This window comes from Ochlerotatus camptorhynchus, unplaced genomic scaffold (genome assembly GCF_037179485.1).
Source record: "Ochlerotatus camptorhynchus isolate MF236.1 unplaced genomic scaffold, CSIRO-AGI_Acam_v1.1 ptg000257l, whole genome shotgun sequence".
NCBI classification, from domain to species: Eukaryota; Metazoa; Arthropoda; class Insecta; order Diptera; family Culicidae; genus Ochlerotatus; species Ochlerotatus camptorhynchus.
In genome coordinates this window covers 2,777,779-2,794,375 of record NW_027040747.1, presented here as the reverse complement: position 1 = coordinate 2,794,375, position 16,597 = coordinate 2,777,779, and the positions used below count along the sequence as shown (strand labels likewise).

General features: G+C 44.9%; 1 protein-coding gene across 2 annotated transcripts in view; it reads right to left on the bottom strand.

Annotated features, from left to right (window-relative positions):
- Positions 1–5,397: 5,397 nt before the first annotated feature.
- The window catches only part of Fem-1, a 37,730-nt gene continuing 26,530 nt past the window's right edge, over positions 5,398–16,597 (bottom strand). The window contains exons 2-6 of one of the 2 annotated variants that reach the window (XM_065226636.1): positions 7,234–7,973; positions 6,480–7,175; positions 6,322–6,424; positions 6,114–6,249; positions 5,398–6,029 (exon numbers count right to left, since the gene is read on the bottom strand). In XM_065226636.1, the coding sequence (XP_065082708.1) occupies positions 5,872–6,029; positions 6,114–6,249; positions 6,322–6,424; positions 6,480–7,175; positions 7,234–7,973 (1,833 nt within the window). In that variant the 3' untranslated portion in view covers positions 5,398–5,871. Of the gene's footprint in view, positions 6,030–6,113; positions 6,256–6,321; positions 6,425–6,479; positions 7,176–7,233; positions 7,974–16,597 lie in introns of both variants that reach the window. The other variant, XM_065226635.1, reaches the window with a different exon arrangement.

Below are 16,597 nucleotides of genomic sequence, written 5' to 3'. Positions count from 1 at the left end.
AAGTCGTCTCTTTTTTCAACGCTATCAAAGGAGGATTCAACGGCCGCTAAAATCACACCCTAAATCCTTCTGGAACTTAGTAAATGAGCAACGCAGGGAAATCGGCTTACCCTCTTCCATTATTTTTAATGGTGAAACTGCTGGAAATCAACAAGACATTTGCAACTTGTTCTCAGCCAAATTTGCTAGTGTGTTTGAAGCCGAGTAACTCTCCGCTAATATCATTACTTCCGCGGCCAGTAATGTTTCTTTGATCAACCAAACGCTCAGCATGGTCGAAGCCACTACAGATACGATTTCTAGAGCAGCATCTAAACTTAAGACTTCAACTAAGGCTGGACCCGATGGTGTTCCATCGATTATTCTTAAAAAGAACATCACTTGTCTTTTAGATCCACTGCACCGCATATTCCAGCTCTCTCTTTCCAGCGGCATCTTTCCGTCTTGCTGGAAGACTGCGGATATGTTTCCTGTTCATAAAAAGGGAAGCAAACGCGACGTAAACAACTACCGGGGAATCACGTCGCTGAGTCTCTTGAGATGGTTTCGTTCATACCTCACGGAGCGCCAATTGACAGTAACTTTGGGTAATTGTCGCTCAGCAAGCTTCTGCGCAAAGTCCGGTATACCTCAGGGTAGCCATCTGGGACCATTAGTATTTCTCCTCTACTTCGACGACGTTCACCATGTTATCACAGAGCCACAATTATCGTTTGCAGACGATCTGAAAGTTTTTCTGCGCATCCGCTCACTCGCCGACTGCCGTTCTCTCCAAAATCAGATTGATATCTTTGCTGACTGGTGTAGTCTAAACCGACTGGTGGTCAACCCTGTTGCAGTGTAGCGGCAATAGCGTGAATACGCCCTTTACGAATGTACATGCAGAGAAAAAGAATCGCAGTTAATTTTGTTCAAACAAAAATGTTCTTTCTTTGATCGTTGATTAATAAACACGTTTTCTAAACAGTTCTCGCGATTTATACGTTTTTTAATTCCGCGTTACATATCCGTTTTTCACTGCATTTACCGGTGTTTTGCCCCCTGTCCGCCCACAGGTTATGGGCCCAGTGAAAGTTCCGCGAATTAGTTGAAATTCGGTCGTAAAATCGCGAAAGTTTCCGGTAGTTCCCGTAGCCAGAAGGCGGTGTTCCCGTGAGCGGATGAGGAGAAAGCAAGATGGCGGACCAGCAGCGTTTCCCGCTCCCGAAGCTTACGAACCACAACTACCAATCCTGGAAATTTCGGATGGAAATGTTGTTGGTTCGGGAGGATTTATGGCACGTCATCAGTAAGCCAAGGCCGGCTGTAATTACGGAAGACGATGATTGGACCAAGGCGGATTTGAAGGCTCGCGCGACGATTGGGCTGTGCATAGATGACAGCCAGACTAGCTTGGTGAGAAGCTGCACCAGTGCCAAGGATGCATGGAAAGCCCTTAAGGATTACCACGACAAGGGATCGGAGGTGTACTTGCTCAAGAAGCTGACGCATTTGGAGCTGAGCGAAGATGGAGACATGGAGCAACACTTGCAGCAGTTTACCGACCTGTTGCAGCGTATTGCGGATGTCGGGGATCCAATCCCGGACAAGTTGAAGGTGGCGATGTTGCTTTGTTCATTGCCGGATTCGTTCGATGCTTTAGTGACAGCTCTCGAGCAACGTCCTAGTGCCGAGCTAACTTTGGAATTAGTTAAATCCAAACTACTTTCCGAAGCCGAGAAACGACGCGAACGTTCCGGACCAGCTGCTGCTGCAGGAGGAAAAGCGCTGAAGGTGGAATATCGTCACCAGCCTCGTCGGCAGCAACGGAGCGATGGCGGTGCTAGTGGAAGTCAAGAGACACGGATTTGCTTCCACTGCAAGAAACCTGGTCATCTGAAACGAAACTGTCGGAGTCTGCAGAAAGCCACCGGGAAGAAGCAGGATGAAGCTACAGCGAGCCAGCCGAAGAGGGAAGACGCAACAAAGGCGAAGCAGGTGCAAAACGTTTTCGACGGCCCGCTTGGTTGGATTGCTGGGAATGCAGAACATGGAAGCTGGTTTGTGGACAGCGGAGCCTCGAAGCACATGACGGGAAGAAGAAGTTTCTTCGAATCTCTACAGGAGCAGCAGGGAATGAGCGTGATGCTGGCGAACGGTGAAAAGGCAGCCGTCGAAGGCATAGGCAGCGGGAAGATTACCGGAGTGAAGGTAGACGGATGTTCGGTGGATATTGTGTTGTCTGACGTGCTCTATGTTCCGAAATTAGCAAGTGGATTGATTTCGGTGAGTACCCTCGCAAATAACTGCTTCTGTGTGCTGTTTGGTGAAAACGGCTGTGAGATCCGCAAAACCGGTGCTGACATTGCGGTTGTGGCCGATCGTTGCGGTAGTCTCTACAAGTTACGGGTTCCCAATCAAGCGATGGTGAGCGTCCAGCTGTCCCACACGCTCAACTGCCAGCATACGTGGCACCGACGGCTCGGCCATCGGGACCCGGACGTGATCAAGGCAATCCACAGGAACGGCACAGCTGAAGGTATGAAGTTGGTCGATTGTGGAGTGCGAACGGTGTGCCAGTGCTGTTTGGAGGGGAAAATGTCCCGGACCCCGTTTCCAAAGGCTGTCAACCGTGGTTCGAAGGAGATTTTGGATGTCATCCATAGTGACGTCAGTGGTCCATTGGTTGCTACTCCCAGCGGCAATCAATACTTCCTGACCTTCATCGACGATCATTCTCGCATGGCCTTCGTGTACCTGTTGCGGAGAAAATCGGAGGTCGCTGAGAAGGTGAAGGATTTCGTTCGTTTCTGCAAAACTCAAGTCGGGAAAACTCCTCGACATCTGGACGTTAAAACGGCCTATTTGTACGGCACGTTGCGAGAAGAAATCTACATGAGACAGCCACCAGGGTTTGTCGTCAAAGGAAGAGAGCATCAGGTTTGTAGGTTGCATAAAAGTATTTACGGCCTCAAACAAGCGGCCAGGGTTTGGCATATGACAATTACCGATATTTTAATGAGCTTGGGTTTCGAACAATGCAAGGCGGACACGTGCTTGTACCGGAAGCGCCTTGTCGGCGATGATTAGCTGTATCTTTTGATCTACGTGGATGATATTTTGGTTACGTGTGCGCATCAGGAGGAGATCACGAAGATCGAAGATTCGCTGCAAGAGAAGCTGAGCATTTCCAAGCTGGGAGACATCCACTGTTTTCTCGGAATACGCGTCACGAGGAACGCTGATGGATTCTTCATTCTGGATCAAAGTGTTTTCATAAGGAAGCTGGTGAAGCGATTCGGAATGGAAGGAGCAAAAGGTTCGAAGTATCCACTCGACCCTGGGTACTTCAAAGTCATGAAAGAGAGTCGAAACCTCAAGGACAACATTCAGTACCACAAGCTGATAGGATCACTGTTGTATCTAGCATCGAATACCCGTCCGGATATTGCGGCTAGCGTGGGAATTCTCAGTCGGAAGGTGAGCAGCCCGACGGAGCTCGATTGGAACGAGGCCAAACGGATCGTCCGGTATTTGATTCACACAATGGATTACGGTCTGAAGCTTGGCGGAGGAACTGAAGCCGAAGAGCAGACTTTGGAAGGTTTCTGCGACGCCGATTGGGCCGGCGATACGAGCGATCGCAAGTCGTGCAGCGGTTACTTGTTTCGCCTAGGAGGAGCCACTATCAGCTGGACCAGCCGTAAGCAGAGCAACGTAACAACTTCCACCATGGAGGCGGAGTACGTGGCGCTATCGGAGGCCACGCAACAAGCTGTATGGCTGCGACGATTGTTGGGTGAGCTAAACTTGAAGCAAGTTCATGCAACCGTTATTCACGAGGACAACAAAGGATGTATGGATTTCGTAGCACTCGATCAGCAGAAGCGCAGGTCGAAACATATCGACACTCGCTTCCACTACACCAAGGAGAGATGTACGTCGGGGGAGATAGAACTTCGGTTCTGTCCGTCTGAAGAGATGATCGCTGACATTCTGACCAAACCTCTCGGACCGATCAAGATCGGGAAGTTTGCAGCAGCGATGTCTTTGGCGCCAGTAGTGAAACACGGAGGATGAGGAGACTGGGCTACTTCACGAGGAGGAGTGTTGCAGTGTAGCGGCAATAGCGTGAATACGCCCTTTACGAATGTACATGCAGAGAAAAAGAATCGCAGTTAATTTTGTTCAAACAAAAATGTACTTTCTTTGATCGTTGATTAATAAACACGTTTTCTAAACAGTTTTCGCGATTTATACGTTTTTTAATTCTGCGTTACATATCCGTTTTTCACTGCATTTACCGGTGTTTTGCCCCCTGTCCGCCCACAAACCCAGCTAAGTGTAAAGTTATTACTTTCTCACGCAAGAAACAACCGATTATTTTCAACTACAAACTACTAGGCACGACTATCAAACGGGTGCACTGCGTGAAAGACTTTTTCTAGACTCAAAGCTGACATACTCACACCATATATCACATGTCGTCGACAAAGCGTCCAGAACGCTTGGCTTTGTCTTCAAGATTAATAAGAACTTCATGGACATTTACTGCTTGAAATCGCTCTATTGCTCTCTCGTACGATCTACGTTGGAATACTGCTCTGCTGTCTGGAGCCCGGACTACAATAATGGGGCCAAGCGAATTGAATCTGTTCAACGACGTTTTCTTCGCTTCGCGCTCCGTAAGCTGCCTTGGAGATACCCACTTCGTCTTCCAAGCTACGAGAATCGCTGCCAATTGATCAATATCGAGCCCTTACGTATCCGAAGAGATGTTTTCAGAGCCTTAACCGTCGCCGATACTCTGCAAGGAAGAATCGACTGCGAAGCAATTCTGCAACAAGTGAACATTAATGTTCAACCTCGATCACTAAGCAACAGTCTTATGCTGAGACTTCCACTTCTTCGAACTAATTATAGCATAGGGAGCGCTATTTACGGCTTGCAGCTAGTGTTCAACCGAGTAGCGTCGATGTTCGATTTCCACTTGACACGGAATATGCTTCGCCGAAGATTCTCTGCCTTTTTTGCTGATCGAAGGCGCTTGATGCCCAACAGCTAAGTGTAAAATTTAAGACTTATAAATTTTTAGTAACTTGACAATGCTTTCCTAGTTATTTTCGTTTGTAACTGTAGTAACTGTAGTATATGTATGTCGTCTGTATAATCTGTACTTTTTTTACAACACATCATTGGGACTATTTCTAGTCTGTTGATGCTACCATAACAAATAAACAAATAAACTGTACAGGACATCAACAGATAGTATGTTCAGAAGACGTAAGGGGCAATGTTAGTTAGCGTTTGTTCTGTGAATGAATGATTGTCTACGCAGGAAAAATGAGTACAACCTCTCAAAATCTGTCTACGAATTTAAGCTCTAGGGACATTTCGGAACACAAATCCAATGCAACGTTTCAAATTCACCTATTTTCTTGTAAAAATATCGACCTTTTACCACAGTAAAATTTAAAACAGAAAGCTATTCCACTCTTAATGATACTCAGCATTTCGCAACGGGAAACTTGTCGCCCATTTCAGCCCGGTTCCATTTTACAGCCGTAATCATAGTACAGAACTAATTAAATTGCACTTTACCTGCTGCATCAGCGTCGTCCCGGTGCACCATCCGCATTCAATCACAATTGGTGGTTACATTTTGTAAAAAGTTTCATAAATATTTGCTTCCCTTCTTCACTACAGTATGTATCGTACGTGTTATATAAAACAGAGTTGAGCGTGGGGTTTCCTTCACCCCACTTCTGGATCCTTCTGCCAACTACCTCATTTGATCGTTGTTAACGGTTGCTGGTGGGTTTGCTTCGAATTCTCAATTGCTTACGTTGCCAGTTTCCCTAGCAGTTTCTTTTGGAAGACTTGCAAGAGCATTCAGAATTTCTCTGAACAATGCAGCTGCACGAAGGCCTCCAACTGTCGGGGAATTGTTTCCTTGAAAGGCACACGGTGCAGCGCTATGCAACGGGCGGCCAAACATTTCAGATTGATTGCACGTGTCTCGTAGCTCTTGATGAATGTTCCCACCGAATCTGCTCGGGAGAAGACAGTTGCGAAAATTAGATTGTGAATGTTTTATGCTAGCAAATGGGTTTTGTGGGAGCTCGAATACCTACTTTGAACGCAAACCTGGGACGCCTTGAGACCGTCGCAATTGACAGCGTCCAGGTGGATACCGGCATCGATGAACAGTTCGATTAGATCTTTCACGATGGACCTAACGTCGTTGTCCGACATTCTAATTACGGCAGTCTGTAGCTGAAAGTAAGGATATTTGCCTTTAGAAAACCATTTTACATTTTGTCGCTTTTGAAGCACACATACCGTGGAACACAGCGTATGGAGAGGAGTGTTCCGATCGGCATCTACTACGGCTAACGATGCACCACATTTTAACAGCAGCTTTACGGTGTCAACACACGGAAATCTGAAACAAGCTTGTTAGCATCTTTGAAGACCGAAGCCAACCCAACTAAGCTTACCTACAAATGTCATCCGTATGGAAGTCGTCTACCGGTGTGACTCCATTTACTGAAAGGTGCATCAGAGACTGATCGTCTCTGAGCCGTACCGACAAATTGTTCAACTTATAGACTAACCTATATACGTCCCTGAGATTATCCTCCGTAATATCTGCGTTTTTCATTTTTATCAATTTGGTTATGATAGTGATTAGGTATAGCACGGTTACAATGTTCAGTTCATACTCTTCGGCTATCACTTCCAGCAAATCCTTCTCTCCCGGACTAATCATTTTGAACTGATTCAGCGCCAGTTCATCCACGCAAGCCGTCAGCACATCGACCACATTGGCGAACCTCAGTATAACATTGATCGACAGCATCTGCGAGAAAAGCTGCGCAAAACGAAGCAGATCGCGTTGAACCGAGAGAGAATTTTGCTGCTTCAAATGCATTGCGTGCAGCCAGAGGCTTTCACAGCGATCGAATCGACCATTGTCGGCACAAACCGCCCCGCGGAACACAATCGAATGAGCCACCTCCGGGCAGTGCCGGCCAAGGATGCGCTCCCGAATGGTTAGCGATTCCATGTGCAGCGAATTGTGGTTGTACCGGATGGCCTGGAGGTCATGCATGGTTTGGCACTCGATCCAGTGTTCGTATGCCGCGATGGGAGGAAGGAGTGGTTTCTGAACGATGTCATTGCTGTCTTCGTATCTGCAAATAGAGAAATTGAAGTCTCGGAGCCCGCTCACGCTTCACGTAATAAACCTACCTCAACTCCATTGCTGAAATTAGATAGTGGAAAGCCTTCACCAAGCTGTAGTTATCCTTGTCATTCGCAAACGACGCTCCCATCAGCTCCAGTGCATCGATCTGCTCGTCCTTCGTTAACAGTCCCGGTCGGTTCACAAACAGCTGCACCACCGATTCTCGGGTTCTCTCCGCAGCGCATATCACCGGAGACATCCCGTATTCGTTCCGCTTGAAAACACCCCCGTAGTCCAACAGAACCGTACAAACCTCCGCGTGACCACATTCGGCCGCATAGTGCAGTGCCGTCGCACCACAGTTTGCCTGCTCATTCGGCAAAGCGTCATTCTCCAACAGGTATTCCACCACATCCGCATGGCCCTTGTACGAAGTAATCATCAAGCACGTATTGTTGTACCCATTGGGCAGATTGATATCGGCACCGTGATCGACCAGGTACCGGATTATGTCCAACCGCCCGTCGAAGCAGGCCGCCCGTACCGGAGTGGACACATTCTTCGTGTGGTGATTGATGTCGGCACCATATTCAATCAACAGTTTCACAATGTTCAGATGTCCCGCACCGGCGGCCACCCACAGAGCGGAGGCTCCCTCGATCAGGTGACCATCGAACTTGACGCGGCCTTCCTTCTCCAAGTTCGGCTTCAGCTGGGTTAGCAGGATGTGAACCACGTCGAAGTGCCCGTTCATTGCAGCCACGATCAGTGGGGTGTAGAGCTGGCGCTCATCTTCGCAGAATTCCTGAAATCGAGAAAAAAAAAAATGCAAGCATTAGTCATGTGCTGGTCCTAGGTATAGGACTGGCATTGCCACGCGTGATGCCAGACGGCGGGAAATTGCAAAATTATTGACCAAGTGTGAAAGTAAGAAAAACATGAGATGCTTTTCTTAGTTCGAGAGTTTGGGTGAGTAATATGCGTGAGAGATGGAATGGCGGGCGTGGGATGTGGCCAACCAAGTGCATCTTGTAGCAATCTGGTCGGGTGAAGAAAAAGAAAAACATGAGTAAGCGGTGACATTAATTATGAGAGAGAAATGCATGATGGTGACAGATAATTTGCTTCCTGTTAGGAGGCAAAATTATGATTTTATTTCTCTGCGTAAAGCCGAGTTTAGATGATTGCAACATTGTTTGAGAAATGGCACGTAAGTTATTGTTCCGCGAAATGTCATTAGTGCGATCCGGCACGATTTTTTTATGGAAAATTTATTTAAAGAGTAACGTCTGTTTGTCTGTGCCAATAGATTTCAGTGAAACTTCTATCTATGTTCTTCATATTCGAGCTCACTTTTGACGAAATTGAGTCAACTCGACTTAATTTTGAGTCGGTCTGATCGAGATGCAGATCGTAGTGAAGATGATAAACAGAAAATAAGATCGAATTGCACTGCAAGTCACGGTGTACCAGAAACAACGACATTTCCGAATATATATTGCGTAGTGTAACCGTTTTTTTCCCAGAATTGTGAATTTCGCGTTTGTTTGCTCTTAATAAAATAAAGCATCCCTTGTGGCGATTCAAATACACCCACGTAATAGAAAACACAGAAAGAGGTGTGATCAAAGTTCGCCCGCCGACAATGCGCGACCACAATTATATTTACCAACACAGGATCAATACTGTGGTGAATAATTTCTGGGAACGTTTCTTCCTTATTATAAATTTTTTTGCAGTCGTCTAAAGTCGCAATTCCGGATATTTATCCCCTGTGCTCGACCAATGGCATCCGGATGAGAGGCTTACACGCTCGTGCGCTTGCAAACAAGCCGTTCAAGATTTTCCTTTCTCCGTTTATAGTTTACCATAACAAAATCGGGAATAGGTTTTAATGGTCGAACGGTAGACTTCTCTGCCTCTGTCTGCTTCTCAGTTCGACGAAGTACATTATGGGATCTACAAACATCTTGGAGGCAAGATTAGTCGCAACAGCGCGGAGAGCACAAGGTTGAAGGGCGAGCTTTGAACTGGATTTGCGTGTGTATGTACCTTGGTCGGAATGAAAGCCGAAGATCGCTTTTCACGTAGATGTAAATACAGTTCCGTCGGAATTATTTTTAGCTGGAATGTCTAAAAATAGTGATGAAATCCATTGGCAACGGATCATCAACCGAATAAATGATAAATAATATCGGTTGATTTTACGGTAGGTAGCCGACACTCGCTACCTCTTGAGATAATGGATGATGGTTTTAGTTTTGCGTCGGATGGAGACGCGTGGTGAATCAGCTCTCCTGAAGCCGTTTGGTGCTTTGTGAATCATGATGCGAAAATTTATAGTATCTCGCGCATCATCATCATTTTTTAAATACTAATTTAAGACTTGTTACTATTTGTAAGCAAAGTAAGAATGACGACGGACGTCAACAAAACAGAAACGATCGGAAATAGCACTCCTTCAGATTATTATTTAACGATGCTTCATTACGGACGAAGCAGAGATACCCTGCATTGTACAGTTACGAACACGGTTTTACTTATGACAGACATGGTTGTATTACCGTTGTACTCCTTTAATCGATTCTATGATCAGGGTGGCCACTGAATTTAAGAAATTATGTTTATACTATCCCGTACCATAACGTGAAAAGTGAAATGGTACATAGAAGTAAAAAGCGAGCAAAAAACAATTTTGAGGAAGGTACGAATCTATATAATTCTATACTTTCATCTCCTCATCTATGGTATAAAATATCCAATTTAAGTCTGATACTTGACATTAAGCATCTCCAACTATGTAGATCGTTAACTTCACGCATGAAGTAATAAAAATATGATAAGTTAATGCTATATATTGTAAAACAGGAATACTTAAATGTTAAAAATAGGAGAATTAGATATTTTTTAAAGTCCGAAATCTAAAGTGTTCATAAATGTCTCAGAATTTTAAAATTTATTATAGGCTGTATTGATAAAGGGTGTCCACGATGAAATTGCCACACTATGAAATTGCTCTAACTATTTAACCGTTGGGTAGAATTTAATGAAAATTTGGGTGGATTTAGTTCATAGTGCATTATTTACATCCTGCAAGTTTTAAAGTCCTGTGATCAAAACTCGCGGAAATGGAGTCGAAAGAACAGCTCGGTGTGATAAAATCTTGCGCATTCATCACGAGAACAAGGATCTCTCGCATCGTTCCATCGCTAAAACGTTGGGAATCGCGAATTCCACGGTGTCGCGAGTGATTAAGCGGTTCGAGGAACGGTTGACCACCGATCGGAAGCCCAGAAGTGAAGGAAAAAGTAGAAGGGTCTGTGCCTAGGGGCACGAACGGAAGCTTGACGTAGGACCGCTAGTGGACGGAATAAATGTGAAGAGCATTTAGTTCTTTTAATTGATCAATTATCTATTACCTCAACTCTTTCCGTTTTTGAATTGTAGGCGTACCAAATTTGTAGTAATTTTTTTCAAAGAGAAAGTTGATTAAGAGAATCAATCAAAATCACTTGCACTCCTGCTTCCAAGTTTGGTTTCAAGATTACAACTCTGGGGAGCATTATGTGTGGTCGTTGGGGGCTTGTGGTTCTGAATATGGACAAACAAGCACAGATAAATTCTATTCCAACTCTTTACTGATGTAAGCTTGATGGCCCTGAAAAGGGCAGTTTTATTGAAGAGGACATCCATGACCACTTACGCTTGGCGTGTTTAGTGTAGGTGACAGCATCACGGACCTCATTTTCCAGGAACACCTTCAGCACACCTCGTAGATCAGACCCGAGATACGTTTGACACCACCACGGTGAGCCAGACGATCGATGGCGATTATCTCGAAGAACTTTGCGATGACGCTTGGCGCCTCCTTTACCAGACCTTTTCCTCCTTTGCCACGACCAGTCAATTGTTGCTTGTTAGGTGTGAAGGAGTGGACTAGCCACCACTTTCCTACTGCTGCTATTGCTGTTCACGACGCCGTCCGAAGCGAAAATGAGCTAATGCCATACAGCAGCGCTCTTTTATATCTTTTCAGGTTAAAGCAGAATGATGTGCAACCAAGTGGTATAAAAGCTACAAAGGCTCCTCCCATTATGAGTAGTTTACTATCAAGTAGCGGCACTGGCTCTTTTCCTTTTGCGTACACGGCGAATGAGAACGACCCAAATTTGAGTTTAGTTCATTCATAATCGCCAAAAGTACAGGAACTCAGCGATGAGTAAATTTGTCTCATGGTTTCCTGTGGAAAACCTAAAAATCTACCAGAAAATAAGGAAATTGACGAAAATTTTATTCAGTCTCGGAGTAGTACCAATTGACAGAGTGAATCCAATCTTTACTTTTCTCAAATTCAGGAATTTTTCCCTGGAAAATCCTGGGAAAACATGAGGCAAATTTACTCATCGCGGAGTTCGTGCACTTTATTTCTTATTTCTGAGATTACTAAACTCAAATTTGGGTCGATCTCATTCGCCGTGATATCACCTGCAAGTTTTAAAGTCCTGTGATCAAAACTCGCGGAAATGGAGTCGAAAGAACAGCTCGGTGTGATAAAATCTTGCGCATTCATCACGAGAACAAGGATCTCTCGCATCGTTCCATCGCTAAAACGTTGGGAATCGCGAATTCCACGGTGTCGCGAGTGATTAAGCGGTTCGAGGAACGGTTGACCACCGATCGGAAGCCCAGAAGTGAAGGAAAAAGTAGAAGGGTCTGTGCCTAGGGGCACGAACGGAAGCTTGACGTAGGACCGCTAGTGGACGGAATAAATGTGAAGAGCATTTAGTTCTTTTAATTGATCAATTATCTATTACCTCAACTCTTTCCGTTTTTGAATTGTAGGCGTACCAAATTTGTAGTAATTTTTTTCAAAGAGAAAGTTGATTAAGAGAATCAATCAAAATCACTTGCACTCCTGCTTCCAAGTTTGGTTTCAAGATTACAACTCTGGGGAGCATTATGTGTGGTCGTTGGGGGCTTGTGGTTCTGAATATGGACAAACAAGCACAGATAAATTCTATTCCAACTCTTTACTGATGTAAGCTTGATGGCCCTGAAAAGGGCAGTTTTATTGAAGAGGACATCCATGACCACTTACGCTTGGCGTGTTTAGTGTAGGTGACAGCATCACGGACCTCATTTTCCAGGAACACCTTCAGCACACCTCGTAGATCAGACCCGAGATACGTTTGACACCACCACGGTGAGCCAGACGATCGATGGCGATTATCTCGAAGAACTTTGCGATGACGCTTGGCGCCTCCTTTACCAGACCTTTTCCTCCTTTGCCACGACCAGTCAATTGTTGCTTGTTAGGTGTGAAGGAGTGGACTAGCCACCACTTTCCTACTGCTGCTATTGCTGTTCACGACGCCGTCCGAAGCGAAAATGAGCTAATGCCATACAGCAGCGCTCTTTTATATCTTTTCAGGTTAAAGCAGAATGATGTGCAACCAAGTGGTATAAAAGCTACAAAGGCTCCTCCCATTATGAGTAGTTTACTATCAAGTAGCGGCACTGGCTCTTTTCCTTTTGCGTACACGGCGAATGAGAACGACCCAAATTTGAGTTTAGTTCATTCATAATCGCCAAAAGTACAGGAACTCAGCGATGAGTAAATTTGTCTCATGGTTTCCTGTGGAAAACCTAAAAATCTACCAGAAAATAAGGAAATTGACGAAAATTTTATTCAGTCTCGGAGTAGTACCAATTGACAGAGTGAATCCAATCTTTACTTTTCTCAAATTCAGGAATTTTTCCCTGGAAAATCCTGGGAAAACATGAGGCAAATTTACTCATCGCGGAGTTCGTGCACTTTATTTCTTATTTCTGAGATTACTAAACTCAAATTTGGGTCGATCTCATTCGCCGTGATATCACCTGCAAGTTTTAAAGTCCTGTGATCAAAACTCGCGGAAATGGAGTCGAAAGAACAGCTCGGTGTGATAAAATCTTGCGCATTCATCACGAGAACAAGGATCTCTCGCATCGTTCCATCGCTAAAACGTTGGGAATCGCGAATTCCACGGTGTCGCGAGTGATTAAGCGGTTCGAGGAACGGTTGACCACCGATCGGAAGCCCAGAAGTGAAGGAAAAAGTAGAAGGGTCTGTGCCTAGGGGCACGAACGGAAGCTTGACGTAGGACCGCTAGTGGACGGAATAAATGTGAAGAGCATTTAGTTCTTTTAATTGATCAATTATCTATTACCTCAACTCTTTCCGTTTTTGAATTGTAGGCGTACCAAATTTGTAGTAATTTTTTTCAAAGAGAAAGTTGATTAAGAGAATCAATCAAAATCACTTGCACTCCTGCTTCCAAGTTTGGTTTCAAGATTACAACTCTGGGGAGCATTATGTGTGGTCGTTGGGGGCTTGTGGTTCTGAATATGGACAAACAAGCACAGATAAATTCTATTCCAACTCTTTACTGATGTAAGCTTGATGGCCCTGAAAAGGGCAGTTTTATTGAAGAGGACATCCATGACCACTTACGCTTGGCGTGTTTAGTGTAGGTGACAGCATCACGGACCTCATTTTCCAGGAACACCTTCAGCACACCTCGTAGATCAGACCCGAGATACGTTTGACACCACCACGGTGAGCCAGACGATCGATGGCGATTATCTCGAAGAACTTTGCGATGACGCTTGGCGCCTCCTTTACCAGACCTTTTCCTCCTTTGCCACGACCAGTCAATTGTTGCTTGTTAGGTGTGAAGGAGTGGACTAGCCACCACTTTCCTACTGCTGCTATTGCTGTTCACGACGCCGTCCGAAGCGAAAATGAGCTAATGCCATACAGCAGCGCTCTTTTATATCTTTTCAGGTTAAAGCAGAATGATGTGCAACCAAGTGGTATAAAAGCTACAAAGGCTCCTCCCATTATGAGTAGTTTACTATCAAGTAGCGGCACTGGCTCTTTTCCTTTTGCGTACACGGCGAATGAGAACGACCCAAATTTGAGTTTAGTTCATTCATAATCGCCAAAAGTACAGGAACTCAGCGATGAGTAAATTTGTCTCATGGTTTCCTGTGGAAAACCTAAAAATCTACCAGAAAATAAGGAAATTGACGAAAATTTTATTCAGTCTCGGAGTAGTACCAATTGACAGAGTGAATCCAATCTTTACTTTTCTCAAATTCAGGAATTTTTCCCTGGAAAATCCTGGGAAAACATGAGGCAAATTTACTCATCGCGGAGTTCGTGCACTTTATTTCTTATTTCTGAGATTACTAAACTCAAATTTGGGTCGATCTCATTCGCCGTGATATCACCTGCAAGTTTTAAAGTCCTGTGATCAAAACTCGCGGAAATGGAGTCGAAAGAACAGCTCGGTGTGATAAAATCTTGCGCATTCATCACGAGAACAAGGATCTCTCGCATCGTTCCATCGCTAAAACGTTGGGAATCGCGAATTCCACGGTGTCGCGAGTGATTAAGCGGTTCGAGGAACGGTTGACCACCGATCGGAAGCCCAGAAGTGAAGGAAAAAGTAGAAGGGTCTGTGCCTAGGGGCACGAACGGAAGCTTGACGTAGGACCGCTAGTGGACGGAATAAATGTGAAGAGCATTTAGTTCTTTTAATTGATCAATTATCTATTACCTCAACTCTTTCCGTTTTTGAATTGTAGGCGTACCAAATTTGTAGTAATTTTTTTCAAAGAGAAAGTTGATTAAGAGAATCAATCAAAATCACTTGCACTCCTGCTTCCAAGTTTGGTTTCAAGATTACAACTCTGGGGAGCATTATGTGTGGTCGTTGGGGGCTTGTGGTTCTGAATATGGACAAACAAGCACAGATAAATTCTATTCCAACTCTTTACTGATGTAAGCTTGATGGCCCTGAAAAGGGCAGTTTTATTGAAGAGGACATCCATGACCACTTACGCTTGGCGTGTTTAGTGTAGGTGACAGCATCACGGACCTCATTTTCCAGGAACACCTTCAGCACACCTCGTAGATCAGACCCGAGATACGTTTGACACCACCACGGTGAGCCAGACGATCGATGGCGATTATCTCGAAGAACTTTGCGATGACGCTTGGCGCCTCCTTTACCAGACCTTTTCCTCCTTTGCCACGACCAGTCAATTGTTGCTTGTTAGGTGTGAAGGAGTGGACTAGCCACCACTTTCCTACTGCTGCTATTGCTGTTCACGACGCCGTCCGAAGCGAAAATGAGCTAATGCCATACAGCAGCGCTCTTTTATATCTTTTCAGGTTAAAGCAGAATGATGTGCAACCAAGTGGTATAAAAGCTACAAAGGCTCCTCCCATTATGAGTAGTTTACTATCAAGTAGCGGCACTGGCTCTTTTCCTTTTGCGTACACGGCGAATGAGAACGACCCAAATTTGAGTTTAGTTCATTCATAATCGCCAAAAGTACAGGAACTCAGCGATGAGTAAATTTGTCTCATGGTTTCCTGTGGAAAACCTAAAAATCTACCAGAAAATAAGGAAATTGACGAAAATTTTATTCAGTCTCGGAGTAGTACCAATTGACAGAGTGAATCCAATCTTTACTTTTCTCAAATTCAGGAATTTTTCCCTGGAAAATCCTGGGAAAACATGAGGCAAATTTACTCATCGCGGAGTTCGTGCACTTTATTTCTTATTTCTGAGATTACTAAACTCAAATTTGGGTCGATCTCATTCGCCGTGATATCACCTTGAAAGATATCGGCGCCGGTGGTTAGCGTGATTACCTCTCACCCCAGCAGGCCTGGGTCCAATCTCAGTCGGCGCCACCGGTATGTTCTAAGGCATAACATCTCTGATCACGCCTTCCTTCGGGATGTAAAGCCGTTGGTCCCCTGTTGAGTTGATGGGTCGATTTGTAGGGTCCAGGTGTGAGATCTGCCTCCCTGTCCTATCTACATTGATCGATTCTCTTCATCGACACTCTCTTTCGTAAATAACTCGGCTTCACAAATGTTTCCAGCCGTCTTCGTCGAATTAGATGATAGATTGTTGCTTCTTCCATCGAAAATATCCGGCCGTGGCGATTCAAAATTGATCAAGGTTGATCAAAATAATGTGTACCCCTGCTTCCAGTTTGATTACATGAGCATTTTGTTTGATCGTTGGTTCTGAATATGGGCAAACAGGCAGATGAATGCTATTCCTACTCTTTACTGTAATAAGCTTGGTGACCCTGAAAAGAGCCGTTTTGTTGCCAAAGTTGGTGATGATTTAACCTCCGAAACCAAGCAGAGTGCGTCTCTGTCACTTCAAAACGTAGATGACATCCATGGCCGCTTACGCTTGGCGTGTTTAGTGTAGGTGACAGCATCACGGATCTCATTTTTCAGGAACATCTTCAGCACACCCCGTTAATCAGACCGGAGATACGTCAGACACCGCCACGGTGAGCCAGACGACGGATGGTGGTTATCTCGAAGAATTTGCGTTTGGTTCTGAATATGGC